At 41.7% G+C, this 26,618-nt stretch overlaps 1 protein-coding gene across 3 annotated transcripts; it reads left to right on the forward strand.

Moving 5' to 3' along the window:
- The first annotated feature begins 401 nt into the window (after window positions 1-401).
- KIF23 (kinesin family member 23) lies at window positions 402-26,377 on the forward strand. Of its 3 annotated transcripts, none has more exons than XM_043494191.1 (23): window positions 402-618; window positions 4,101-4,170; window positions 5,603-5,731; window positions 6,324-6,429; window positions 7,683-7,819; window positions 8,175-8,284; window positions 9,688-9,858; window positions 11,519-11,631; window positions 11,745-11,866; window positions 12,387-12,489; window positions 12,858-12,937; window positions 13,027-13,146; window positions 13,659-13,818; window positions 14,492-14,659; window positions 15,738-15,895; window positions 16,788-16,961; window positions 17,693-17,872; window positions 18,259-18,567; window positions 21,338-21,568; window positions 22,716-22,798; window positions 23,169-23,250; window positions 23,372-23,442; window positions 25,519-26,377. In XM_043494191.1, the coding sequence occupies exons 1-23, from the start codon at window positions 608-610 to the stop codon at window positions 25,532-25,534; spliced, it is 2,904 nt and encodes a 967-aa protein (XP_043350126.1). In that variant the 5' UTR covers window positions 402-607; the 3' UTR covers window positions 25,535-26,377. The 3 variants fall into 3 exon arrangements, with proteins under 3 accessions (XP_043350126.1, XP_038275853.1, XP_038275854.1); XM_038419925.2 differs by having other exon boundaries at window positions 4,104-4,170; XM_038419926.2 differs by lacking the exon at window positions 18,259-18,567 and having other exon boundaries at window positions 403-618.
- The last annotated feature ends 241 nt before the right edge of the window (window positions 26,378-26,618 follow it).

Consider the following 26,618-nt stretch of genomic DNA (forward strand, 5'->3'; position numbering starts at 1 on the left):
TGGAGAGACAAGGTGGGGGAGGGAACATTTTATACAAGCTCTCGCCTGCCCCCGGGTTCCCTGCATCACACCGGCCCCAGCTGCCCTGCAGCCACCAGGGGAGGAAAAGAAACGGGAAACCCGCCCCGGGTAACGTCCGAGGCAGCGGGTCCCCGGGGGGGGCTCTCTCCCCTCTGGGCCTGCCCCGAGCGCTCCCGCCCCTCTCTGTGTCTGCCCGGGGGCAGTCCCCCCACTGCGCTGCACGGGACCGGGCCTCAGCCCCCCACCTGCAGCCTGGGCGTTATTGTCGGCGTCTCCATGGAGACGACGACGGTGCGTGACGCTCCGGCCCGCCATACGCGTTGCGTGGCGACGCTCAGCCGCACGGCGCCCTCTGATTGGCCGGATTTGAATCACAGCAGCGCGCGGCCCGATGGGAGCGGAGGATTGAAATCGAATCATCCCTGAAGCGAGCGAGCGAGCGCGAGCGCGACCGACCCACCCTCCGGCCGGCACCGCGGCCAGGCCTCGGCTAGAGCGGCCCCGCCCGGCCACCGTCCCGCGACCCAGGCCCGGCCCCGGCCCGCCCGGCCACCGTCCCGCGACCCGAGAGAGCGGCCTCGGCACCATGAAGGCGGCGTGAGTATGGGGCAGACCTCGGCTCGGCCCGGCTCCACTCGGGTCCCCGCCCTCCCCCGGCCAGCCCAGCTCTTGCCCCACTCGAGGCCGGCGGCGGCTAGAAAGGCCCCGGCGGCGGGCGCGCCCGAAGGGGGCGGGGCGGCTGGCTGAGCCGCCCCGCCGAGCGCAGCGAGGGGGAAGCGCGCGCGCGTGTGCGCGCGAGTGTGTGTGTGTGTGTGTGTGGTGGGGGGGGCGCCTGGCCTGGCCTGGCCTAAGTCACCCCCTGCCCTGCCCACCCCGCACCCGGCAAAGATCCCGCGTGTGCAACCAGCGGCGTGACGGGGGCTGGCCGCTGCCAGCGGGGCCGAGCAGCGGGCCTGAGAAATCCCCGCTTGCGGTAAAGAGACGGCGAAGTTGACTCAATCCCAGCCAGTACCTCCTCCCCCTCCCCCCCCCCCCCGCGGGCACACCCCCCTCCGAGGTGCCGGGACCCGCACGGCTACAGCAACTCTGCCGCCAGGGGAAAGCAGGCCGTGCAGTTGTCCAGCGAGGTCAGCCCCACGTGGGTACGGTAGTGATCAGCCCCCTCCCAGTAGAGGGTGTTGGCTCTTTAGCTTCCTGTGAGGCCCTTGTCTGGTATGTTCTTCGGCTTTGCAGCGGCGGTGGAGCCCTGTTTGTCCCGGGATGCTAGCGAGACAAAGAGCGCTGTGGAAGCTCGAAAGCCCCTCTCTTTCACCGACAGGAGTTGGTCCAATAAACCTCACCCACCTTGTCTCTGTCACTAGGCTTGTTTGCTGTGTTGGCCCCAGGGGATTAGGGTATGTCTACATTGGCCTGTGTTAGGTCGATTTACAATCATCACAGTGATTACTGCAGTGGCTTATGTCCCCGCTACCCTGCTTTTGTCTGTGGTGCGCCCACCCCCATGAGGAGTGCTTATACTGAGTTAACAGGGGCAGTGTGGGGGGCTGAGAGCCTGGGCTGTCAGCTCCACACACAGCTCCTCCCTGCCAGGAGCCTAGCTTTCTTGTCAGTTTCATGGCTCCTGCATGAGTGACAGCCAACAGCGGATTAACACAGTGTCTACACCCACACTGCGTCACCCTACCTACACCGACATAAGCCCTACTCCTCTCGTGGAGGTGGTTATAATGTCAGTGTTGTGTAGGGCACTTACATCAGTGGGAGCAAGGCTGGAGTGTGAAGCTGCCTTATGTTGACCTAACTCTAGTGTAGACCAAGCCTTAAAGTAACAAGGTGAGCGAGATGTTATCTTTTACTGGAACAGCTTCTACTGGTAAGAGAGACAAGCTTTCCAACTACACAGAGCTCTTCATCTTGTCTGGGAAAAGTACTCAGAGTGTCACAACTAAATACATAGTGGAAAAGATTAACAAATTTATTAGAGCATAAGCTTTCGTGAGCTACAGCTCACTTCATCGGGATCACGAAAGCTTATGCTCTAATAAATTTGTTAGTCTCTAAGGTGCCACAAGTACTCCTTTTCTTTTTGCGAATACAGACTAACACGGCTGCTACTCTGAAACCTGGAAAAGATTGTTTATCATAAGTAGTTGCACATTGTAAGGGACCATTCAAGGTGAAATGGCTGTTAACCCCACTGGAGTTATAAGACAAAAAAGGGGGGTTAGTGAGTTACAGATTGTAGTAATAAACCAGAAATCCAGTATCCTTTAGACTGTGATTTTTAGGGTCTAGCAAAGTTATGAATTTAAACTCCCAGACTTGTGTTAGAAGGCGTTGTGCAGGTTTCCTTTGCAGATGACGACTGAGAGATCAGAACTGGAGTAATTGTATTGTGAAAAATGTTTACTCTTGGGTGATATGGTGTGTTTGTCTTTTATCTTTTTTTGGTATGTCATTTGAGAGCTTAGTGATTGTCTGTCTGTTTTCACCCATATCATTTTTACTGGGGACATTTAGTGCACTGGTCAGGTACATCACATGATGTGATGGGCATTTGTAAGACCCATGGATCTTGAAAGGTCTGATGTGGGATTATTGATCTTCGTAACAGTGGGGATATGTCTGCAGGTTTTGCATCTGTCGCTATGGCAGGTTCTGTTACCGCTTTGAGTTGGTGAGTCCTGGTGTGTGGGTCACTTGCTTGTGATGATGAGGTTGGGGGTTTGAAGACCAGAAGAGAGGGTTCTGAAAATATTTTTCAGAGTAGCAGCCGTGTTAGTCTGTATTCGCAAAAAGAAAAGGAGTACTTGTGGCACCTTAGAGACTAACAAATTTATTAGAGCATAAGCTTTCGTGAGCTACAGAATCGGAATGCATCCGATGAAGTGAGCTGTAGCTCACGAAAGCTTATGCTCTAATAAATTTGTTAGTTTCTAAGGTGCCACAAGTACTCCTTTTCTTTTTGAAAATATTTTTATTATTTATTATTAGTTTTTCTGTTATTAGGTGTGGCAGAATTTGATATAGAATATTAGGGTTGGAAGGGACCTCAGGAGGTCATCTAGTCCAACCCCCTGCTCAAAGCAGGACCAATCCCCAATTTTTGGGAGCTGGTCAGACAATAATTATTTAATGACAATGTTGATTCAAAAAATTAAAGCTTTATACTGTTAAAACACATTGTCAACATCACATGTCAAAATATACATAGTAAATAGTCTTAAATCAAACAGTTTTCAGGCAGCATTTTTTTCTATGCCTATCTATAAATTTTGATGATTATCGGTAAAATAGGAGAGGTCAGGATTGTACTGTAATACTTACTTAAACAGGGATTTATTGCAACTAAACTTGGACAGATTAGCTTTTGTAATCGATATGCATCAATAAACATCAATTTAATCATAAACACACAAACTAAAAAAATACTTTCATCATAGACTATCGGGATTGGAAGGGACCTCAGGAGGTCATCTAGTCCAACCCCTTGCTCAAAGCAGGACTAATCCCCAATTTTTGCCCCAGATCCCTAAATGGCCCCCCTCAAGGATTGAACTCACAATCTTGGGTTTAGCAGACCAATTCTCAAACCACTGAGCTATCCCTCTCCCTAAAATTCTCTGCGCCCAACGTTATTGACACGTATCGATCACAAAAAATCTAATCTGTCCAAGTTTAGTTGCAATAAATCCCTCTTTAAGTAAGTATTACAGTACAATCCTGACCTCTCCTATTTTACCTTAGGTAAAAGTAAAATGCTTTGTCTTCACTGTGTCTGTATCTCGGGATAGCTCTCATGTTTTTTACCCTGAGATAAGAATCAAAAACAAAAGCCTTCAGTAGTGAATACAAGGCCTGAGGAGCCTATGACTTGCCATTTTGGAGCAATGGTGTCCTGTTTCCATAAGTGGCCAGTGTTTTCCTAAAGAGATGTAGGTAGATCATTGCTGTTGGAAAGTTAGTCTAAAAGATTGTTGGGGAGAGGCAAGTTAATGTTCTTTAGGTAGAACTATGCTAATCAATATATGTATCGTGTGACTAGATGACAAGTCTAACTTTCAGTTCTTTATTTTCAGTAGAACTAAAACTCCTAGAAAACCAGTGCTAAAGAAGTCATCCAACACAAATCTGAAAGATCCAGTTGGGGTAAGGTGTCTTGCTTTCCCCTCTTGCTCTTCCAGGTCAACTGGAAAGCAAACCTACTGTAGCTTTGAGAGGCTGTTTGGGGTAAATCTTAATAACATTTCAGAAATGGTGCCATAGTGTTAATGTCTGAGAATGTTTCTACAAAGCAGCTGAATGGCAGCCCAGTGAGTCTAAATTCTATGATTAACTTTCTACTAGCACTGTGGTCTCCTTGTTTTGTGTGTGCCTGACATAATGCTGATGTGGTGAAAGCAGCCCCTACCTCTCCTCCTGTTGTACAGACTTATTTATACCTGTGTTTAAGTCTTTTTGGAATCCACTTGTTGTGATCAGGCTTATGCATTTCTAATCCATTTCTTCAATGTTTTTCTGCTTCCTTTCTGGTGAATCCCATCTATAGTTCTGGGGAATGAAGGGGGAGGAAAGCCATGTAGTGGCAGAGACTATTCCCTCAATTTCTCTCTTTTTTTCCCCATCCCCAGCAGAGTTTTACTCCCCTCTCATCTTTCCCTGATTATGTGGTTCAAGGTCCCGAGTTATAACTTTACTTCTTGCCAACAAGGATTGTATGGGATCATAAGAATCCGTCAGTGGCACTCCTGAGTTGATGGGCGGCACTTGACAGACAGTCCTTTTCCCACAAGGGCTTTGTGTGCTCCAGAATCTAAATCTGGGACTCTTGTGTGGTAATTTAGAGTAGAAAGATTTTCAAGGACAGCACTGTCAGTATGCAGTGGCAAGTGACAGAAGTAGACACAAATCTGTTAAAAGAGTGACTTTGTTAATCTGCTAATGGCATTGGACAAATTTTTTTGGGGGGCAACGGGGGTCTTAAAATTGTCCTGTCACTGCCATAGTAGGAATTTCTCTGAAGAGAAGCAGCCAGGGAATTTCTTCATGTGGGTTGTTGTGGTTTTTTTTTGTTTTTGTACATCACGTGTATTTTCAAGTACATATGATCTGGTACACAATTATAAGATGCTGAGATAAAACGATTTCTTTGGTGACTTTCAAGTAGAATAAATTAAGCATTCTGCAGCATGAAATACACTGCACAAATATCACTAGTTGGGAATGGTTGGCTAATGTAGATTCAATTGACCAAATGTCTTGGGGTATTAAAATAAACTTTATGTATAAATGTTTTTAACTTTCTAAGGTGCATGTAAACTGTAGTGGCAAACATCAAAATGTTAATTTCATCTTGTTGTGTCAAAAAAACTGAACCAAAGTAAAAAGAAAAGGAGTACTTGTGGCACCTTAGAGACTAACAAATTTAAGGTGCCACAAGTACTCCTTTTCTTTTTGCGAGTACAGACTAACATGGCTGCTAGTCTGAAACCTGAACCAAAGTAGACTGCCTTTTTTTATTATTATTATTATTTATTATTACTTCTTTTTATTCTAAGAAAACAAACTTCTGTTCCATCAGGTGTACTGCAGAGTGCGTCCCCTAAGTGTTCAGGATCAGGAGTGTTGCATAGAAGTGATCAGTGAAACAACAGTTCAGATTCATCCTCCTGATGGATACAGAATATTCCGGAATGGGGAATACAGGGAGGTATAGTACTTTTTAAGACTAGCAGTAGAAACAAATTTAAAATGGACAAGTTGATAGCTAATGCTCATGCTGACTTTGTCCAGCAAACTTTGGACCTAATCTGTTTATCATAGGCGTGCCATACAGTTCGTATATCAATCTACAGAGGGCTGGCTTCTAAAATTTGTATTTCACTTTTTTGTAAACTGTTTGATTAAACTATGTATTTATTCTCACACTAAGCTCTTAATTTAGAGTTAAATGGCTTAAACTCAATTGCTATTAATCAGGGAACTAACCAATTAACATCCACAATAACCTCAACTCGCATGCCTTTAATTCCCAAGCATAATATGTTAACATACTATCAAGGGCCTGATCTAATGCTCATTGAAGTCAGTGGAAAGAATCTGTCTGACTTCAACGCATGTTGAAACAGGCTTCAGCTCTGCAACACATTCCCCTTCAGTTCCATCATGGGACCACACACTGTGCACACATCCAGTTCCTCATCCTCCTACTCAAATACAGTTCTAACCTCTTATTATCTTGCGGGAAGGAGGGTGGCTTTTTCTTCTGTCTGGAATGTGCTAATGTTTTTTCTTTTCCCCAGACGCAGTATACGTTTAAGGAAGTATTTGGAACTCTTGTCACTCAGAAAGCACTCTTTGATGTTGTGGCTAGACCTCTAGTAGAAGATCTCATTCGTGGAAAGAATGGTATGCAGCTGTTTTGTATTTAACATGCTGTAGTGGAAGTGCATAGCTAAAACCATTTATTTTTTACTCTTGTTTGGTTGCCTTTCTCCTGGAATCTTTTTTTAACCACTGTTGTTAAGGCTGTTCAAAACTTAAGGATACTTCTTTTCTTCAGGTTTACTTTGTTGTGGCACTCCCCAAAAATGTCAAGGTTTCTCAGTTTGTCTTCTGAAAACGAGTTTTCAAATAGTCCTATTCTTTTATGAAAATAGAAACAACTTCCTTGTAACAAAGTGCAAAGAACCCCGCCCCCCCCCAATTCTAAATTACTCCTATTTCAGATACATGCAAGATATTTATATTGAGGCTTAATTTTCTTGCATACCAATCAACTGTAGAGGCTTTTGTCTACAAAACCATGATGTATAATTTTGGTAAATAGACTAGAGTCTTGATTGGCAAGCAGTTTGGCCTAGTAGATCTCCTGAATCCCAATCCAGTGCTTGCTCTATGTTCTACTTTGGGTTCAGCCACCGGCCTGCTGGGGATACCTTGGGAAGTCACTCCCCTACTCCATGCCTCAGTTTCCTCACCTGTAAAATAGGGATAATATGCCGACTTTCTTTGAAAAGAGCTTTGAGATCTACGGATGAAAAATACTATTGAATAGCTATATAGTGGTGGTAATTTGGTGATTGGCTCATGTGAACTATCAAAACCTGTCTGATACCATGAGGCCAGGTTCTTCAGGTCCATCTGGCTGCTGTATCTGAAGCTCTTCAGAGCAGAATAAAAACAAACAATCTTCCCGCCGTCAGGTTTTAAGCAATGGTCAAAATGGCTGCCTTCACTCTCATTTCTAATGTACTTAACCAGAAAGGGGAACTCTGAGCAGCTAGAGTTTGTTAAAAACTGTTCGTTTCTAGTACTTTCCTGAGGTCTTTCTGCTAGTGCCAGCTAGTCTTGTCCTGAGCAGCATTACAGTGTGCTGGGGGGAATGGCTTTACACTCGCTGGCCCAGTCCTGCTCTCTGGGCAGTCACTGCACTGAAGACATGCAGCTGTGGTCTTTCCTCCTTTGGACTAACTCTTTCCTTTCTCACCTTTGGGATGGTACCAACATGTCTTGAGTATTCATGTTAACCATTCCAAATGAGGAAGTCTCCCCCGCACCTCTGTCTTTATTGGATAGGATCAAGTGACAGTTCAAGTTGAAGGTTTTCTTGTTAATAAGGTCCAATTAGGAACATTTAACTGTAACTGTTTTACTCCTAGGTCTCCTTTTCACCTATGGTGTGACAGGTAGTGGGAAAACACACACAATGACAGGTTCTCCTGGTGATGGAGGACTTCTTCCCCGGTGCTTAGACATGATCTTCAACAGCATAGGACCATTTCAGGCCAAGCGATTTGTGAGTTGCTTTGTTTTAAGTCTTTAGAGAAACTTCCCCAGTAACAGCCTAAACACAGTCAAAGTTATTCTCTGTTCTAAATTGTTAAATTGTAAGAATAACCTTACAGTCCTTTAATCAAAATAAAGTAATCTAACAAAACATCTGCATCAGAAGCAGAGCCTGGTCAAAAATGGAGAATGACTACAGGATGGCACGTCAATGAAGTAGTTAGGTCTGACTATCTCAGAGATCATTAGTCATATTTTCACTCTTATCGGGCTGACATTTTTATCACAATTAACCCTCGCTACGAACTACCATTTCCAGTGTTTAAGATCGTCACATGACCGCTAACCCCATTTGCTGCCCTCAGGTTTTTAAACTTGATGACAAGAACGGTGTGGATGTGCAGTGTGAAGTTGATGCTTTGTTAGAGCGTCAGAAAAGAGATGCCATGCCAATTCCAAAGACTCCATCTGGCAAGTAAGTAGAATGAAATGGTGTATTAATACATATGTATGAAATTTTGTGGCTGTGTCAGTCCCAGAATATTAGAGAGACAAGGTGGGTAAGGCAGTATCTTTTATTGAACCAACCTCTGTTGGGGAGAGAGACAAGCTTTTGAGCTACAAGCTTTCCAGGCATGGGGGGAAAAGAGAAAATGGGGCAAGAATTGGTGGGGGAGGCAGATTATAGACTGTTGTAATAAGCCATATATCCAGTGTCTCTGTTCAATCCATGATTTTTAGTATCTAGAAAAGTTATTCATTTAAGCTCCCAGGCTACTTTTGATGGTATTGTACAGAATTCCTTTGAGGATGAGGACTGAAGGTCCGATAGAGGTGAAAAGTGTTCACCCACAGGTGATATGGTGTTTTTGGCCTCTCATTTTTCTGAGAGTTTATTTAGTTGTGACACTCAAAGTACATTTCCCAGACCTGAAGAAGAGCTCTGTGTAATCTTGTAAATTTGTCTATAAAAGAGATTACCTCATCTACCTTATCTCTGTTGATGCACGTCATTCCAAAACTTGAGTTTTGATGACTTAGACACCCTTCATGAACGCTTCTCGCCATTTTCAGGAAGCGTTAATGTATCACTCTTCCTTTTTCTTCTGGTGAGATAAAGCATAGTCTAGTCAACATTTAAAGCTGAGTACTTGGAGGCAGGCAACCTAGGTTCTATTCTTTGCAATATGATTCGTAGCATTACCTTGGTTAAGTCACTTAAATTGTCTGTGGTTTAGCCTTTCCTGTTAGTAAAAGATATGTTAAATTTAAAAAGTGTTTGAGTTCAATGAATGGAAGATGCTATAAGTACAAAGTATTAATGAGCTCTGCATAGGGCTGACTAACTGTAACTGCTTGGTAATTGACCAGGTAACACAACTACATCTGAAAATTTTTCATCACAATATATAGTAATAAACATGACTCTATTTAAGCTTTTTACTGCTTTCACAAGTGCTCTAGCTCTTTCTTTTTGGAGGAGAACTGGATACATGGCATCAGTGTTCAACGTGGGCATTTTTGTGACTGTAGTTATATACCCGTGGCTGGCCAATGCCAGCTGACTCTGGCTAAGAGGCTGTTTAATTGCAGTGTAGACATTTGGGCTCAGGCTGCGTTCTGAGCTCAGGGACCCCCACAGTGTACTAGAGCCTGGGCTCCAGCCTGAGCCTGAAAACATCTACTCTGCATTTAAATGGTGCCTTAGCCTGAGCCAAAGTCAGCTGGCCTAGTCCACCTACAGGTTTTAATTGCAGTGTAGACATACCCTTAGACTATGCTGCTTTTAGTATAGCTTCTAATTCTAGGGTATATGTGATGAGTTATCCGCTTGTCATGGATGCTGTATTGTAATAATGTCATGCATGGTTTTAACAGACGACAAATAGATCCAGAATTTGCTGATATGATCAGTGTACGAGATCATTGCAAAGTGGAAGAGGTTGAAGAAGACAACGTCTACAGTGTGTTTGTCTCGTATATTGAAATCTACAATAACTACATATATGACCTGTTGGAGGAAGTTCCCTTCGATCCAATAAAACCAAAGTAAGTGTTTTTTTTTTTTTTTAAATATGCCTCTTTGAGTGATTTACCACCTCTCCAGGTTGTAATTAATATTGGGTTACCTCGAGACATGCTCACAATCCCCACCTCTTTGTCTTGAGTCCAAACGAAATTACTCAAGAAAGGAATATTGGGTACAGTGGTGTGGAGACAAGACTGTGAACCAGACAGTTGAATCTGATTTTGCCACTGACACCCTCCATAGCCTTGTACAAGTCTGCCTAAACCTCATCTGAAAAATGGGAACTTGCTGTGAGGTAGTGTGGAGTTGGCTTGTTTTAAGTTTCTACAGCAGGATCTAAAACTGTGGAACAGGTGTCTTATTGCTGGTGCTAAATTGTAACACACTCTAAAGGGAATATAAAAAGAGGAACTTAAGTTTGTTACATTGGTACAGGCTCTTGGAACCTGTGGAACTCCCAAATCTGTTCATGTTGTCTTACAAACAGCACTCTTGACTGATGACTACAACTTGCAATCTATACAACTTCTTAGCTGCCATTCCTACTCCTGTTTCCAAAGAAACTGATACTGGCTTGGTGACCTTGACTCACTGTTAATCAGCTTCATGCTTCATTGAAACAGGAACAGAAACGTTGGGTGTCAGTTTGAAACTCTGGCTTTTGGAGGCAGCCTTTGGGTGAGCTCCCTCCCACCATTACAGTGTTTGGGAACTTTTGGGAAAACAGTGCCCTTTAGGGACAACACAAGCGCACCTCTAAACTTTTGTCTTGTCTCCACGTTAACTCTCTGCTTTGTGCTTCTGTTTAAATGGATCTAAAATTAAGGTTCTCACAAATAGCTACTGGTGTACAAATATCTTTGTGAAACTTGACACGCTTATGGCAGAACAATTAATGCACACAGATTTGTCATGGCTCTGGCCTGAGGTCTTTGGATCTAATTCTCTGAATAGGGTCCACAAACCAATAGAACATATTGGCTATGTCATGAGGCTTTAAGAGGAGAATTGCAATTATTTTGTTTTGTTGTTATTATTATTATTTTGTTTAACCACTTGTTAAGCTCTAACTAGAGGATCACCATCTTGTTAAACGTTTCCATAACTTGGTCTTAACTTTTACATTATTTCCTGTTGTGCAAACTACAATGATTAAAATGTTAAGAGGTTGCTATGGGTGCTGTAATATTTTACCCTATTCCCTTGATAGGTGGAACAGTTGCAACACTCCTGTGCGGAATGGTGATTTTATGTATGTGCCCAGCATATTCTCCTTTCTATTAAAAATGGAGAAGCTGAATTTATTGTATGGTGTTGCTGTAAATAAATTCAGACCCCATCCCTTTCTCTGCTTCTCTAGGAAATTCAGAATAATGCTGATGAAGTCTATTATATGATTCTGTATGAGCTTATGCATGTAGGAATGTAGCAATAGTCCTCCAGTCTCATAGTGCCTACTATGCATTGCAATTAAATGTGTAAAAGCAAAGCAATAACTGAACTGTATCTAGTCCTGCCTAAATATTTCCCCATGCATTTGTATTGGCTCTCCGTTCTGTTAGTGTGGGATAATGTTTGACATCTATGTATGACATCTATCTTTAAACATAAGGATTTGCATGGTGCTTGCTTTAAAAGCCTTGCTGCCTGTCAGCTTGATCTAAACCATGCTCTTTGCAGACCTCCACAATCCAAAGTACTCCGTGAGGACCAGAATCACAACATGTATGTTATAGGATGCACCGAAGTAGAGGTAAAATCTACTGAAGAAGCTTTTGAAGTTTTTTGGAGAGGTAAGAAATGTTCAGGAGTAGTGGTCACTTTAGTCATGTATATCTGAGGCATGAAGATCTGCATGGCCTCTACTGGTCTGCCACTCAGATTAAAGGGCTCTCTTGTTTAACAGGTCAAAAGAAAAGGCGCATTGCTAACACTCAGCTGAATCGCGAATCTAGTCGTTCTCACAGCGTGTTTATGATTAAGTTGGCTCAGGCGCCACTGGATGCAGATGGAGATAATGTCCTGCAGGTGAAATTCAGAGGCTAATTATTTTAAAGAGCACAATGAGTGTGTGGGAAGGGCGGTGATGACCTAGACAATGGCTCCTCTCTGGGATGTTCTAATTACTAGTTTCCAGTTGCACTTTTTAAACGCCTCATAAGTCAAAGCTCCCTCTGTCAAGGTGAGCATTAATAAAATAAGCAAAGTTTGTTGTTCCCTTGCTCTTTGTCTTGGCTACTGTTACGCAAAAACTAAGCATATAGAAATTGGGAGAGGTTTTGGGAGAGGCCATTTGTAGTTTGAGACTGCCTGAAATAGAACATGGATCCTGGATTCCAGAACCTGGAATGCTAGGGCACTAAACCATTAGTAGCTCATAGCCTCTCACATAATTATAAGAGAGATCTTCAATTCTCTCCTTAACCTTTATTAAGTGTTAACTTACAACATTTATGTAAGGCTTAAAAGTCTCATGTAATTTTATTTCTTCCCCTATATTTGGGACGTTGCAAATGGCATTAAACATTTTATTTTTTTTCTTGAACAGGAGAGAGAACAAATAACTTTAAGCCAGCTGTCCTTGGTTGATTTAGCTGGAAGTGAAAGAACGAATAGGACAAAAGCTGAAGGAAACAGACTACGTGAAGCAGGTATAGTTGGCTTGGATGGTCTGTTGCTTATATGCTCATATGCAACTATTGTTTTGTGGACTAGAAAGCTGGTCATATGGTAGTGCCTCCTGGCTCAAGATAAATATCCTGGTGGGGTGTCTTTTTGTTCTATTAAGTCAAATGACTCTTAAATCCCCTTGTCTGGAAAGCTGGATACTACCCATTGTATCATTTACTCATTGTCTTAAAGTAACTAGAAAAGGCTTGAGGTATTCCTAATTTAATCAGAATAGTTTATCCCCCACAAACAATGCAATTTTAGGCATAAATTGGCCACTAACTTTGGAATATTGTAACTAAGGGGCAATATCCATCTGAGCGCTTAACACTAGCTCTGTTTCTTTCAGGTAATATTAACCAGTCACTTATGACATTAAGAACATGTATTGAAGTTCTACGGGAGAACCAAATGTATGGAACCAACAAGGTATATGACAACCCACCTCCTTACTGTCGTTTAACCTGTCAAGACTTTTGCTTGAAAATGTTGTTGGGGTTTTTTTTCATTCTTTTTAGATGGTCCCTTATCGAGACTCCAAATTAACCCATCTGTTCAAGAACTACTTTGATGGAGAAGGAAAAGTGCGTATGGTCGTGTGCGTTAACCCCAAGGCTGAGGACTATGAGGAAAGCTTGGTAACTTGCATCTGATTCTTCTCCCCCCCCCCCTCCCCATTCCATTCCCACCAAACTGATGAAATGAATATGAAGAGAGAGAAAATATAAAGGGGAGGGAATCTCTCACTTCATCTCACAAGGAACAAACAAACTTTAAAGGGAAACCCCCAACCTAACAATCACACTCCTTATTCCTAGAAATGGCATTGAAGAATACTATAACTGAAAGAAGCCACATTTCTCCTAGGCCTTAACTGTTTGCCAACACTCTGTATAGTCACTTTCACTGTTTCGTTTGTTGGCAGCATCAGGGAGAGGGTGGGGAGGGTTTTACACCCTTGTAAAACCACCAGGGAAACTGGGCAGGAGCTGTAATAGTTGGAACTACCTGTAACTTGGCTTTTAAAAGCCATCTCAACTTGATAATGTCCCTTTTAATATGTATCTAGATACTTGCAAGTTCACACTGTGGCTAAAGATTGTGGTAACTAAATACGGAGTATCTAAAACTGCATATTGTTCTATCATAGCAAGTCATGCGATTTGCAGAAATGACCCAAGAAGTTGAAGTTGCAAGACCTGTTGATAAACCACTGTGTGGCTTAACCCCAGGACGCCGATTTAGAAACCAGGCCTTTAAGGATGAACTCTCACGAAGACTTGAGATTCGAGGTGGCCCAATCGGCGGAGGTAAAAACTGGAATGACGATACATGGTTTCATAGCACAGACTTAAGTCCAGACTTCTGACTAATAGAAAAATAACATTAAAATAAAACAAAAATCTCTTACATAATCTATAACTTAACCGATACAATGAAGTCATAAGTATATTTGTTACCTTGGGTTTATACTGCAGGGTTATAAATTATAATGAACAAAGTTGGTTTTAGTGCACATATTACTAGTTCCAATATACATTTTTGATATAGTGGTAACAGACGTAGATGAACTTTTCCCTTAGCCCCTCCCTTGAGGGAGGTCATGGATCTAGAAATACAGCAATATTTGGACAAAAATAATTTTTAAACTGGATAAAAAATTGTATGCTCAAAGGACTTTTAATCTCTCTTAAATTTCCAAGCTTCCCTTTACACCTACCTTTTGTTTATAGCTTCTCTAATTGAAACACTTATTACATGCAGCAGTGTCACATTCAAACCCTTCTTTTGGTACAGTTGTGCCTGATCAGCTACCATCTAGGTGGTGGAAACTCTTCCTGATTAAAATGTCCAGGCTTTTATATTTCCAAAATGCTTTGGGGTGAGAGGGAGTGAGTGGGTGGCTTCAGTCTGTGTGCTGTAATATTGAAGTAGTTTTAGAATAGCTTGCTGTCATGGATTGTCTGCTTTAAATCCTTACAGAAACAGAAGAACAGTCTGTGACAGAAATTCTTCTGCAGAACTTCCCTCCATTACCATCATGTGAACTACTGGACGTGAATGATGACCAAACACTTCCTAGACTGATTGAAGTCCTTGAGAAACGCCACAGAATGCGGCAGATGTTGTCAGAAGAGTTCACCAAAAATGGTGAGCATTGATTCTCCATATATATTCTCCCCGATGATGCGTTGGAGAGATTTTAGTTGGGGGCTGAAGGTGATGGCTAGTGGTGTTCTGTTATTTTCTTTCTTTGTCGTGTTCCCTCCCCCCCCACTGTTCCTCAGACATTCTTAAAAAGAAAAGGAGTACTTGTGGCACCTTAGAGAATAACAAATTTATTAGAGCATAAGCTTTCGTGAGCTACAGCCCACTTCACTGGATGCAAGCTTATGCTCAAATAAATTTGTTAGTCTCTAAGGTGCCACAAGTACTCATTTTCTTTTTGCGAATACAGACTAACACAGCTGCTACTCTGAAACCAGACATTCTTGTTAACTGCTGGAAATGGCCCACCTTGATTATCACCATAAAAGGTTTTCCTTCTTCCCCCTCCCCCCACTTCCTGCTGGTAATAGCTCATCTTAAGTGATCACTCTCCTTACAGTGTGTATGATAAAACCCATTGTTTCGTGTTCTCTGTGTGTGTGTGTGTGTGTGTGTGTGTGTGTGTGTGTGTGTGTGTGTGTGTGTGTGTGTGTGTGTGTGTGTGTGTGTGTGTGTGTGTGTATAAATCTCCCCACTGTATTTTCCACCGAATTCATCCGATGAAGTGAGTTGTAGCTCATGAAAGCTTATGCTCAAATAAATTTGTTAGTCTCTAAGATGCCACGAGTACTCCTTTTCCTTTTCTTTTTGTGAATACAGACTAACATGGCTGCTACTCTGATTCTCCATATGAAACCATTCCTCTGCTAATCAATACATGAAAGGCAGTTGTGCAAAGCAACTGGAGTAAATTAGCTATATCTTCTATCCCAGTGGGCACATGGCGGAAAATATCTAATTTGCCTAAATTCGTGAATGATGCTTCAAAACTTCATTGTGGTTTGATATAAATACTCAGGCATTTGGCAGGGTTGTGTCAGCAAGCAAAATAAGGCAATCTTCATATTTCAAGCTAGCAGGGAAGAGGCAAAAGTTGATCTAGTTTAATGTTCTGGGGAGGGAGTGCAAAGATTCTCCCTAAGTGAATTTATATGGATTACAATGTCTGAATCTATTCCAGTACTCGCATTTAAAACTATGCTGCAGGAATTTGATAGCAGCATTGTATCCAAGGAAAACTACGCTCAAGGAAAACTCACTGAAAAGGAGAAAATGATAGCAGGACAGAAAATGGAGATTGAACGACTGGAAAAGAAAACTAAAACGTTAGAGTACAAGGTTTGTTCTTGCATAATCTTAAATTACTCAGTTCTTAGGCACAAAATTTATACCTTACTTAGCAAATGGCAAATTTTTAATTCAAAGACAGAAGTTTTTTCCACATACGGTTTTCTCAAAATAGTTTAGTTAATTGTTTTTTCTCTCATTTGGTGGGGATATTAATCAAAATGTCTTACTTGTTTTGGCTTTAGCATGAGTTAAAGTTAAGTTTCTTTCAAGAAAACCAGAAATTGCTAAACTACCGTATGTACTTGTTCATAAGCTGAATATTTTTGGTAAAAAAGTGACGCATCAAAGAGCAGGGATCGGCTTATAAATGGGTCTACACCAAATTTGATGATTTTTAAACTCTGAAATCATTGAATTGAATATCTAATACATTGTCGTTTTGTTTACCCAGAGCATCTGCAGGCACGGAGCCCCTCAGTTCCCTGTGGCCGCGGTTCACAGCTCCCATTGGCTGGGAACGGCGAACTGCGGCCACAGGGAACTGAGGGGCTCCGTGCCTGAGAACGCTCCAGGTAAACAAACTGTCCCGACCCCCCAGTGGCGTATCCTGACTGGCTGGGAGCTAAAGTTTGCCAACCCCTGAAATACAGGGTTGGCTTATGAAAGAGTCGTACAGTTTTTACTGTTTTTACCTATCCATCTTGGGGAGTCGGCTTATGAACGAGTATATACAGTATGTGCTACAAACTTCTGAAATTGTCTTTGAAATTTCAAGGGATCTTACTGGAGTGTTTGTCTGTTCTAAAATTGCTGATTGTGGTCTAAAGCATGTTAAAATATGATTAGCTCCTTTGCTCTATTGTGCACCTCTTTGAGAAAATGCTTTGTGAGCAATTAAATGTGAAACTTAAAAGAAAAAATGCTATGGTCTTTCCTCCAGATTGAGATTTTAGAGAAAACTACTACAATTTATGAAGAAGACAAACGTAATTTGCAGCAAGAGCTAGAAAGCAAGAGTCAGAAATTGCAGCGGCAGGCTTCTGATAAGCGTAGATTGGAAGCACGATTGCAAGGCATGGTGACAGAGACAACAATGAAGTGGGAGAAGGAATGTGTAAGTACACTATCGTATCTGTTAGAAATGCTTAATGGAGCAATGTTCGTTGTACCAAGCTAAGGCTGAAATTAATTTTTCTTTGTATATCCAGTTTTGAGAGACAGAGACCAGACCATCCACTCTCATCTTGAAATTTGACAAGTGTGATCTTATGCTGAAGTAGAATTTTTCTAGAAGGGTATTGATGTAAACTTGGTAAATTTTGTTAAAAATTATTTTACAAATATTTGCTTTTTTTAAACAGTTTAGCATTGTTTCCTTCTGGTTCATAACTTTTTTGCCTCCCAAAATCAGATTTTCTTTGTCATTTGTCGTCATTGACCTAGCCATAAGGGTTCTGCTCTTCCCGTGGTATATTAGCAACAGCAAATTTTCTGCCAATTGTGTGTGTGGGGGGGGGGGAATAGCTTCTGAGGAACCAACCTGCTATAGTGATCCATTACCTGAGCTAGAGACTTAGCCACTACAATATGAGTGATGTGTGCTACTAAATGAATGTAATCACTTTGTTCTTCAATTAGGATGTTGAAGATGCTAGATAGCTTTCAAAGTTGGCCAGGCCTAGTGTACATAGTGACTACTTTGACAAGTCCACATCTTGGCTGGAAAGTCTTCATTCCATTTGAAATACACAGCTCTCCTCAGTTCACTTGTCATCACAATAATGTATGCTTGTCTAATTTGGTTTTTATTTACAACAATATCCTCCACTCTGTTCTCACCTGCAGGAGCGCCGTGTGGCGGCAAAACAGCTGGAGATGCAGAACAAGCTCTGGGTCAAAGATGAGAAACTGAAGCAACTGAAAGCTATTGTTACTGAACCAAAGAATGAAAAACCAGAGAGGCCTTCACGGGAGAAGGATCGGGAGAAGGTTTTTCAGAGATCTGTGTCTCCCCCGCCAGCACCAGTATGTTATATGTGAATCTCTTTGTACGTCAGTGCAGAGACAAACAGGTTTTATAAAGCTAAATGTAGCTGATTATTTTTCTCTCTAGTTGTTGGGAATGGGACACGAGAATGAGTATGTTTTGGGCTCTACTAAATTCCTTAAGGTTTTTTTTTTTCCCCTCTAGTGTGTTGTCTCTGCATGCTCTTTTACCTTACACTTGACAAATTGAAAGAGTGCCCTGGCTTTTTAAAGCTGACAATGAAACCCCTAATTATGTGAAGTACTTGCGTTTATTACTCTCTGCATATACGCAAGTCAGCCATATAGGATGATTTCTGAGAAGTGTTATACTTTACCAATTCAAAATTGTATGTGTTCACTAACTTCTCTCCCATTTTCTTCAGTTTTCTAGTAACTATGTTACTCAAGTCCCTAACAGCCAACCTCTCATGAGCCAGCCACAGCTGCATAGACGCTCTAACTCTTGTAGCAGCATTTGTGTGGCATCCTGTATTTCGGAGTGGGAGCAGAAAATTCCTCCATACAACAAGCATACCATTGGCACACCTAAGGCAAGGAGTAGACAACAGGAACCAGAGCAAAATAGAAACTGTAATGTGTCAGACAGAAGGCGAGGGATGCACTGGACTGGAGTCATTGAGGTCCCCAGCCGTAGAGATGAGATAGAAATAGAAGAGGACCAATGCTGCAGGGTTAGTGCTACTCCTAGCAATGGTTACATGTAGCAGTGCTTGGTTGCTGTGGCTCAGAAGATTACCATTCTCAAACCATTGCTAAGCTTAGTGTGTGCTGCCATATGTGAGCTCACCCCTGAAATGGAATTGGACCCAATTTTACAAATTTTCTCCATGCTTGACTGCTGCCTCCAAGTTATGTGTCATGGCACTTGCAAAACATGGTCTAATTTGGTTTCTAAAGTCAGCATATAAAAGCCCTTAAAGGAGTATGTCTGTCTGTGTCTCGTCAGCGTGTGTATAGTTCTCTCCAGGAACAACAATTTAATTTTTCTGACTATAAACCTCCTTGTGTCTCCATTTGTCTGTCTCTTAAACTTATTTGGCAGTCTGCAATTGCCAGTCATTTTTGGGCAGATTAAAGATCTCATGAGCTGTTTGTGGAAATTTCATTTATCAGCTGGAAACTGTTTGGACAAGCAGTCTCACTTGTAATGAGCTGAGTCTGGGATTCATACAACCATTAAAATGTTCTTACTAAATTTGAATATTTGTAATAAAACTGGTGGTTTTACTTGCAGTTCTCATTCAGTTTTAATTGGTCTAAGTGATTCTTTTGTGTACCAGTTCATATCAAGGAGATGCTTGTCTTAACACTATTCGCTTTATCATCACATTCTTGCTATAGGGGTTCAGGTAAAACTAATAGACAAATACAAATACCAGATTATTCTGAGACGTTGTAAACAGGAGTAAAATCTCTGTTACATTGTGAATCCATATCTTGGACTCCCTTAATTGTATTACAAACAAAGTTCCTGTAACAGAAACTTTTTGATGCATTTCATACTAATGCCATTCAAATTAAACTTTATCTTAACCCCTGTTGGTAGCAAGTTAAGGAACATTGTCTATTGTCAAATACAGTGCACCCTTTTTTAAGGATCTAAACTCCTAAGGCAGCTTTTCAGAACTGTCTCAAAAAATTACCAATTGGAAAATGAATACTTCACTCACCCAGCCAAAAAAAACGGTTACTGTAGGTAGCTTTAGGTGAGCCTTGAAAACTTCTCTTTGCCCAAATCTTAATGTTGCTTTCTACATCCTGGCAGCATGTAGTTTTTGATAACATAGATGCTTGTAAACAGTGTTTGGGGCTTCTGAGAAGAGACCTATCAAGAGGGTGCACTGTAAGCCTTATACCTGTTGCTAAAATACAATGCAATCAATGCTCAAGTCTTGGAAGTGCAGTGGATGGGTTTAATATCCATGGAGCTGAGTTGGGTGGTCTTGCCACATGTCACTAATGAAATGGATTTTCATTGGGTGTATATGTGAGACAGAAGTGTAAAATCTCCCCTTATTATTTACAGCTGTTAGTTCCCAGAGCCTGATAGCAGAGGAACACTTACCCATATGAGTGGTCTTGCTAGTTTCATCTTACTTCTCTTAAAACTGAGCAATGTAAACTCTCGCATGATAGGCGGAAAAGGCTGAATTTGATGGGGACAGTGAACTGTGTGACTGAATGGAGATCTTGTGTACTTTGGATGGATCAAAAAGAGGCCCTTTTTCCCCTCTTCTTCCCTGCACCTCATTGGAAGGATATTAAGTGACCTCTGCTGTAGAGTTTATTTGGCAGGGGGACAACAGTATATATAATTGTTCTTTGCGGCTGGGATTTTACTTCTAGACTCTGATCCTGAATCTAGCTCTCTGTAGAATAAGGGTTGGTACTTAGTCACCCAGTTATGCAGTTCAAAAGAAGGTAGTGGGAAGTACCATTATAACTTCATCCCTTCAGTGTGGTGTTCAGATTGGCCCCTCCATGGTTGGTCTTCAGCTCCACATCAAGAGCAGCATTTAAAATATGCACCTTGTTAAAGTCATGTCTTGGTCAAGAATGATTTCAGTTTGATGAACATAAATCACGGCCTTGTGTCAGAGGTCCCTCAAATTCTTTCTTAAGAAGAGGATTACGTTGCCCCTTCTGAGACTTCAGCCATCCTTCTGCTTAACTTTCAGAGAAGATCTCAGCATGAAGCTTATTTTCTTGCATAATAATACTACCTCTTGTAACATTTTCACCTGTGATCTCATAAGAGGGTCCATATTTAACAGATCTTCTGTTGCAGGTTAAAACATACTTCTAGTTCTGCCCAGCAGAGGGTGGGTGGTGTGCGGGTAGAGTAGAGGTATCCACACATCAATAACTTCTGATACATTCCAGCAACTGAGTGCCAGACCAGTCTCGCTCTGGAAAGAGGGGCTAATGTCAAGCTTCTTCCTTCTCCACAGTATTTACCCAGAAATACACTTAAGGCCTCCCATCTTTGAGTGACTCTGCTGAAGTAACGCCTCCTAAAATCTGTGCCATGAATCTGCTCCCTTTATACCTGAGAAACAAACCATTTGACCCAGGAATGCGTCCATGGAAACTATCTTGCGTAACTGCTTTTTCAGGCCTGTTTAATGTGTGTAGAATTCATAGTTTGGCTGGACATTTGAGAACTGCTGCAAAAAAGTTTAAATTCTTTTGTCTGAAGTTCTGGTTAAGGAATCCATCCAACTACGTAGAACTTAATTAAAACTGCAAAGAATGAGTTGGCCTAAGTGTAATTCTAATAGTAAGTGTGTCAGTAATGGTTCCCTGCAAGATCAATTCTGATTAAAAGTTTAGAGATGAAATTTTGGTCTTCTTCCAAATACATTTTAACCAGGCCTGAAAAGCTGCACTTTAATTACTGATTATGCTTATTTCTTCTGGTTCCTTTTCCACTCTGATCAGACTGCACCTCCAGTTCGTCTCAGACACAGACGATCACGCTCAGCGGGGGAGAGATGGGTAGATCATAAGCCACCTTCTAATGTGCCAACTGAAACGGTCATGCAACCACATGTCCCCCATGCCATCACAGTAGCAGCTGCAAACGAAAAGGCACTAGCTAAGTGTGACAAGTACATGCTGACGCATCAGGAACTAGCTTCTGATGGGGAGATTGAAACTAAACTGATTAAGGTAAAGCAAATACCTTTGTGTTGTCAAATAGTACTTAACTGATCCAGAGTTTCTGATTTTAGCTTGCATAAGGATGTGTTTGACTTAAAGTGCTTTTGCTGATTGTGGTTTTGGAAGTTGCAGGTTGGGGTAGGAGACGCTTCAGTTCCTAGAAAACATTTCTAGTAAGCTTACAGTACTTGAATGTGCTCTTCTAGCTTTTTGCGTGCCAAATTTCATCTGCATCAGTTTTGATTAAAAAAAAAAATTGCACCTACCGTAATAAAATGATCGTTTGTCCCATTATGTAAGACTCCATCCATAATCAGTGGATGTGTTAAGCCTGTGACTGCCACGGGTTTTCTGAAGCCTAGTTACAGAGGTTTGACCATCTTGTTGAAGTGATGTCGCTTCATTCCTCTAGCAGCGTGAGCCAGTTCCCATCTTGCTGCGACAACAAAGCAATATGAAATCTAACACTTTCAGAATGTAGCTTCCAAGTGTTAGTCTGGCAAACACTTAAAGCAAGTTGGGATGCAGCGTAGGCTTTGAGTGCCAGGGGGCTCTGCTAGTTTCACAAAATATGTCAATTCCGCCAGATGGCCGCTTTCAGCACATTTGTTTGGAAATGCCAATTGTTGTCACTTAAACTCCCTTCCAAAGAAACAGTGTTGATAAGTACTTCTTGTGGTGAACTTTAAACTGGATAAAACAGCTGCAGTTTTCCTTTAGCTCTGACTAGTAGGGCATGGTCACTTTTTAAAATAAAATTCCTCCATGCTACCCCAAGGGCTTGTTGACCCCACTTATCCCAGGGTTTATCCCATCTGCCAACACAAGTATAGTCCTGTCTAGACTGCCGAATGAAAGCATTGAAACTGGACCTTACTCAGTTGTGTTTGTAATCTGCTATCTTAGGAATTTCTTGCACCATTTTGGGGGAGGCAGCTGACAACCTCTGGGTACATCATGTGCTGATGGTCCACTCTAGTGCATGCTCAAGTGTTTGTGCTCTCTGGGTTGATTGTGGAGCTTCCTTGAAAGAAATCATAGTTATTGCAAACACTGAGGTCATGTACTAGTTGGCCACAATTCAAGTTTCTGTGTAAACATAATATCCAAGTAATTATATTAATTTGTAAGTAACTTGTTTGTTTCTTTCCTTCAGGGTGACGTTTACAGAACCAGAGGTGGTGGACAGGCAGTCCAGTTCACGGATATAGAGACTCTAAAACAAGAATCACCAACCGGGTCAGTCACATATAATTTTATAATTGCAATAATGTCAAGAACCTAGTATCCCCAGAATGTGCGCATTCTAATTCTATCAATGGTTTGGTGAGAAACTTTAGAAGAATGAAGTTGCTGAGATTTTGAACTTACCAGCTTTAAGGTAAGACTGGCTTAATATATGTAAAACTGAGGTAAGGGTTTCTTGTAAAGCCTGCAGCTACAGGTAGCGCTGGCATGCTGCTGGAGTTTTGGGGTACTAGAAGCTATTCATCATCTCCATATGAGTGAACCATCTCTAGATAATGGCTTGTGGAGTCACTCATTTGACAGTTTATTGAACTGTATACAGCAGTCTTTCAGGACTAACTCTTCTCTCTGCCTCCTTCAGTCGAAAGCGAAGATCATCAACTTCAAGTCCTACTCCACCAGAAGATGCTGCAGAATCTGAATGGACAGATGTAGAAACCAGAGTAAGTTACAAGTAGCCGGCCAGATTCTTACGTTGGTGTGAATCTGGAATAACGCCAGTAATTCTGTTGTCTTTTTGCTGGCTTTATGCAGCAGCTGTGACTAATGCATGTGTCTTTCCAGTGTTCAGTAGCTGTGGAGATGAGGGCAGGATCCAGTCTGGGACCTGGATATCAGCATCATGCTCAGCCCAAGTAGGTGTCACACTAACTTATCATAATTGGAGCTTCTGGCTTTCTTGCTCTAAATGCTCCTTGTCTGGAAAAATATTATTCCCCTCAAGTCTTACCAGATTTAAGGTAAGGATTGACTCCTGAAATGTCAATCCTGGCGGCGTTGCCACTTTGTGCCTTTGTGGTTCCATCCATTTACTCTTTTGCCGCTGCTGGTGTGAATGGGTTCTCTTGCTGACTCAGATTATCAAGGAGCAATGATATATCACTGAAGGGACAACTGGAGACAGCTAAGTGCCATGGCAATTGGAATGACAAAGTGGCGTAAAACTGAAGCCAAATTTAGTGTGAACAGTGACTTTTTTGGGTGCCCAACTTGATAAGCCTGAAAGGAGTCTGATGTTCAGAGTTGGGCCAACTTTCTGAACATCAATCCCCTGTAAGACATCTCAAGCTGGGCCCTCAAAATCACTGGTCACACTTGGAACTCTTGGCCTGAGGTGTGATCGTAACATCTGACATCGATACCGTACGTCTTCAGCGGCAGTTTGAGTGGATCCACAAACCTGTGCTGGAACACTGGCTGCCCTAACAGCTCAGAGGTGGAGCAATGTATCGGGGACAGAAGTGAAGAGAAATGATAATATTGTACCCTGATTTCCTTGGCCATTATACATCTAAGGTTGCAAAGGATTAAAGTAATCTCCGTGCCAGTCAATGTTAGTAACACGCTATAGTGCAAATGAGCCTATCTGTGATCTCTGCTTGATGGCTGGAAGGAAGGATAGTTTAAGTACATTTTATTAGTTTACAAAAACTGTTTAAGGTACCGTGGAGAGGAGGATGGTGTTCAATAATCTGATGGCAAAGTTGATGTAATTCATATTAAATTCCAACTACCACTTGCCAGATTGGGTACTTAAAGCTTCTAACAGAGAAGCACAGGCCTTAGCCATGGCAGAGAAGCCCTGCTTCTGTTCAGAGTCTGGAGTTCCACATACTGAATTCACAGATGACAGCCTGAGGCTTCTTGGGGAAGCTCAGTCTCACCCTGGAGAGTTTGTGAATGTAAAACTCCCATCTTGCTATACAAATAGAAAACTCACCTAATGTCATGTAGAAGTTCCAGTTTCTAACACCAGAGTCCAAACAAATGCTAGAGTTTCAACATGAAACTTTGTAAGTGGCAAGACTGGGTCTCAAACACTTGCTGACAGAATAAGTGCTGTTTAGGTAGTCTGGTAGCCTAGCTGCTGGAGAACAGAGTTCACTTGCAGATTTGGCCTTTTGCAGATAGGTGCTGGCAGTGCTGTGGAAGTGATCCGTTCAGCTCAGGGGAAGAAAGCTTGGAGTTTTACACGATGTTTACAGGCAGGAGAGAGGGCTTCAGAGGTAAAAGAGCTTTTCATGAAGCAAAAAGGGGGTTGCAGGGTGGGTAGAAACAGACGGTGACCCCATAATGACCAAACAATCTTCAAAAATTTCAGGTCAAAATAGAGAGGCTAAACAACTGTAAGAAGCTAATGCATTAGACTTCAATCTATGGTGTACACTGCTCCAAGTGGGAAAACTTGTCTTTACAAGTCCAATAGCAGAGGTGGAATACATTTGAAATCTGGCACTTTTGGGAACGTCTGGTCGGAAAACTTGTGATTTTTTAGATCTGTTTACAAACTTTTCCCTTGTAATCCTGCTATGGTATAAACTTTTTTTCAAAACCCCCTTCCTTGTAATCTTGGAGCCTAATCAAAGTGGGTGGGAGCTTTGTCACTGCCTTTTAGAGGAGCAGGATCAAGTCTTCGCTTTGCCTGTTGGGTCAGTCTTGCTGTTGTCCTGTGTGTGTAGGTTGAACTCTATGCAAAAGCACATTGTGAACTTAACAGTTGTCGCTCCCAATCTGATGCGTTGAATAAAATCCATAGCGTAGTTGTATCACTGAACCAATTGATTCTTTTCATCACTATATATTCTTAGTCTGTTGTATGAATACAAGTTTTATGTAAATCTAAGTAACATTCTTGAACACGGTTATAGAAAGTTGTTGTGCTGTGAGAATCCAAACTTTGAGCTGAGAGTATTGTGTGCTTTTTATTTCAGGCGCAAAAAACCATGAGCTGGAATTCACTATTGTACTGGAATACTGTTCGCAAAATGGGGATTTTAATCCATTCTTCAGAATTTGCTGCCAGTGAAGTCTTGGTAAATTTACTGCTATGCTAAACTGCAGACTTGCATTTTATAACAGCTTATGCTGGACAGCAGGCAGCTAAAGAAAACCTTTTTTTCACAATTCTGAGGAAATACATGTATCCAATGCATTTGTTTTTTGCCCTGCTATGTATTATGGATAATTTTGAAGAGAGCCTTCTGTTCTGTGTGTGTGTGAACCTCTTGATATTCAATACCTCCTGTAGACTGAATCATGCAAGGCCTTTGCCTTTTGTTTTTGCAAGGTTTTCTTTTTGTAGTGTAAAACTTTTTCAAGTTTGGTCACAATCCTTTGTATGGTGGTTGTTTGTTTTTTAAATACACAATTGCTGCTATTTATTTAGCTGCAGTAATGCACTTTAGAAATATTTCTATGCCCCTTCAGGTTTTTATTATACTTAGCAACAATTATTAATATGAACTACCCATCAGAACAATTATCCAGTAAGAGATGGGCCTTAATTGTTGGACCGATAGTGTTCTGTACATATACAAATCGCCTTCTGAAAGTCATTTCAGTCTTTGAGCTGGCATAATGACAAAAAGCAGAAATCCTGAGACAGTGCATAATGGTGAATTGGTGTCATACCTATTCAGTTCTGTGCAATGAGTAACTGTTATATGATGCTGATTACATTACATCAGCAGATGTGGGGTGAAGATAATATGCTCACTTGTTAGGTGACAATTATATTAAACATGGATCTGCAAATGTGTTAAAATAAATACTTTTATTCAATGGCTCTTACTCAGTGTAGACTTGCTAACTTGGGATAGTGTTTTACGTTTAGTGTATGCAATCTGGGCTTCCTCTCAGTGGAGATGTGAGGCCAGAATTTCAATACCATCTTACACTGTCTGGTCTTTAATAGCTCCCATGCCAAAAATATCCTGCAGTAATGGATCTTTGAAGTGGTAGTCTGGCACACTTTGAAACTTTGACTAAGGGATTACAGTGAATTCCAATACGTTAAAAACGTCAAACAAGA

The sequence above is a fragment of the Dermochelys coriacea genome, chromosome 10, assembly GCF_009764565.3.
Source record: "Dermochelys coriacea isolate rDerCor1 chromosome 10, rDerCor1.pri.v4, whole genome shotgun sequence".
Taxonomy (NCBI): domain Eukaryota; kingdom Metazoa; phylum Chordata; order Testudines; family Dermochelyidae; genus Dermochelys; species Dermochelys coriacea.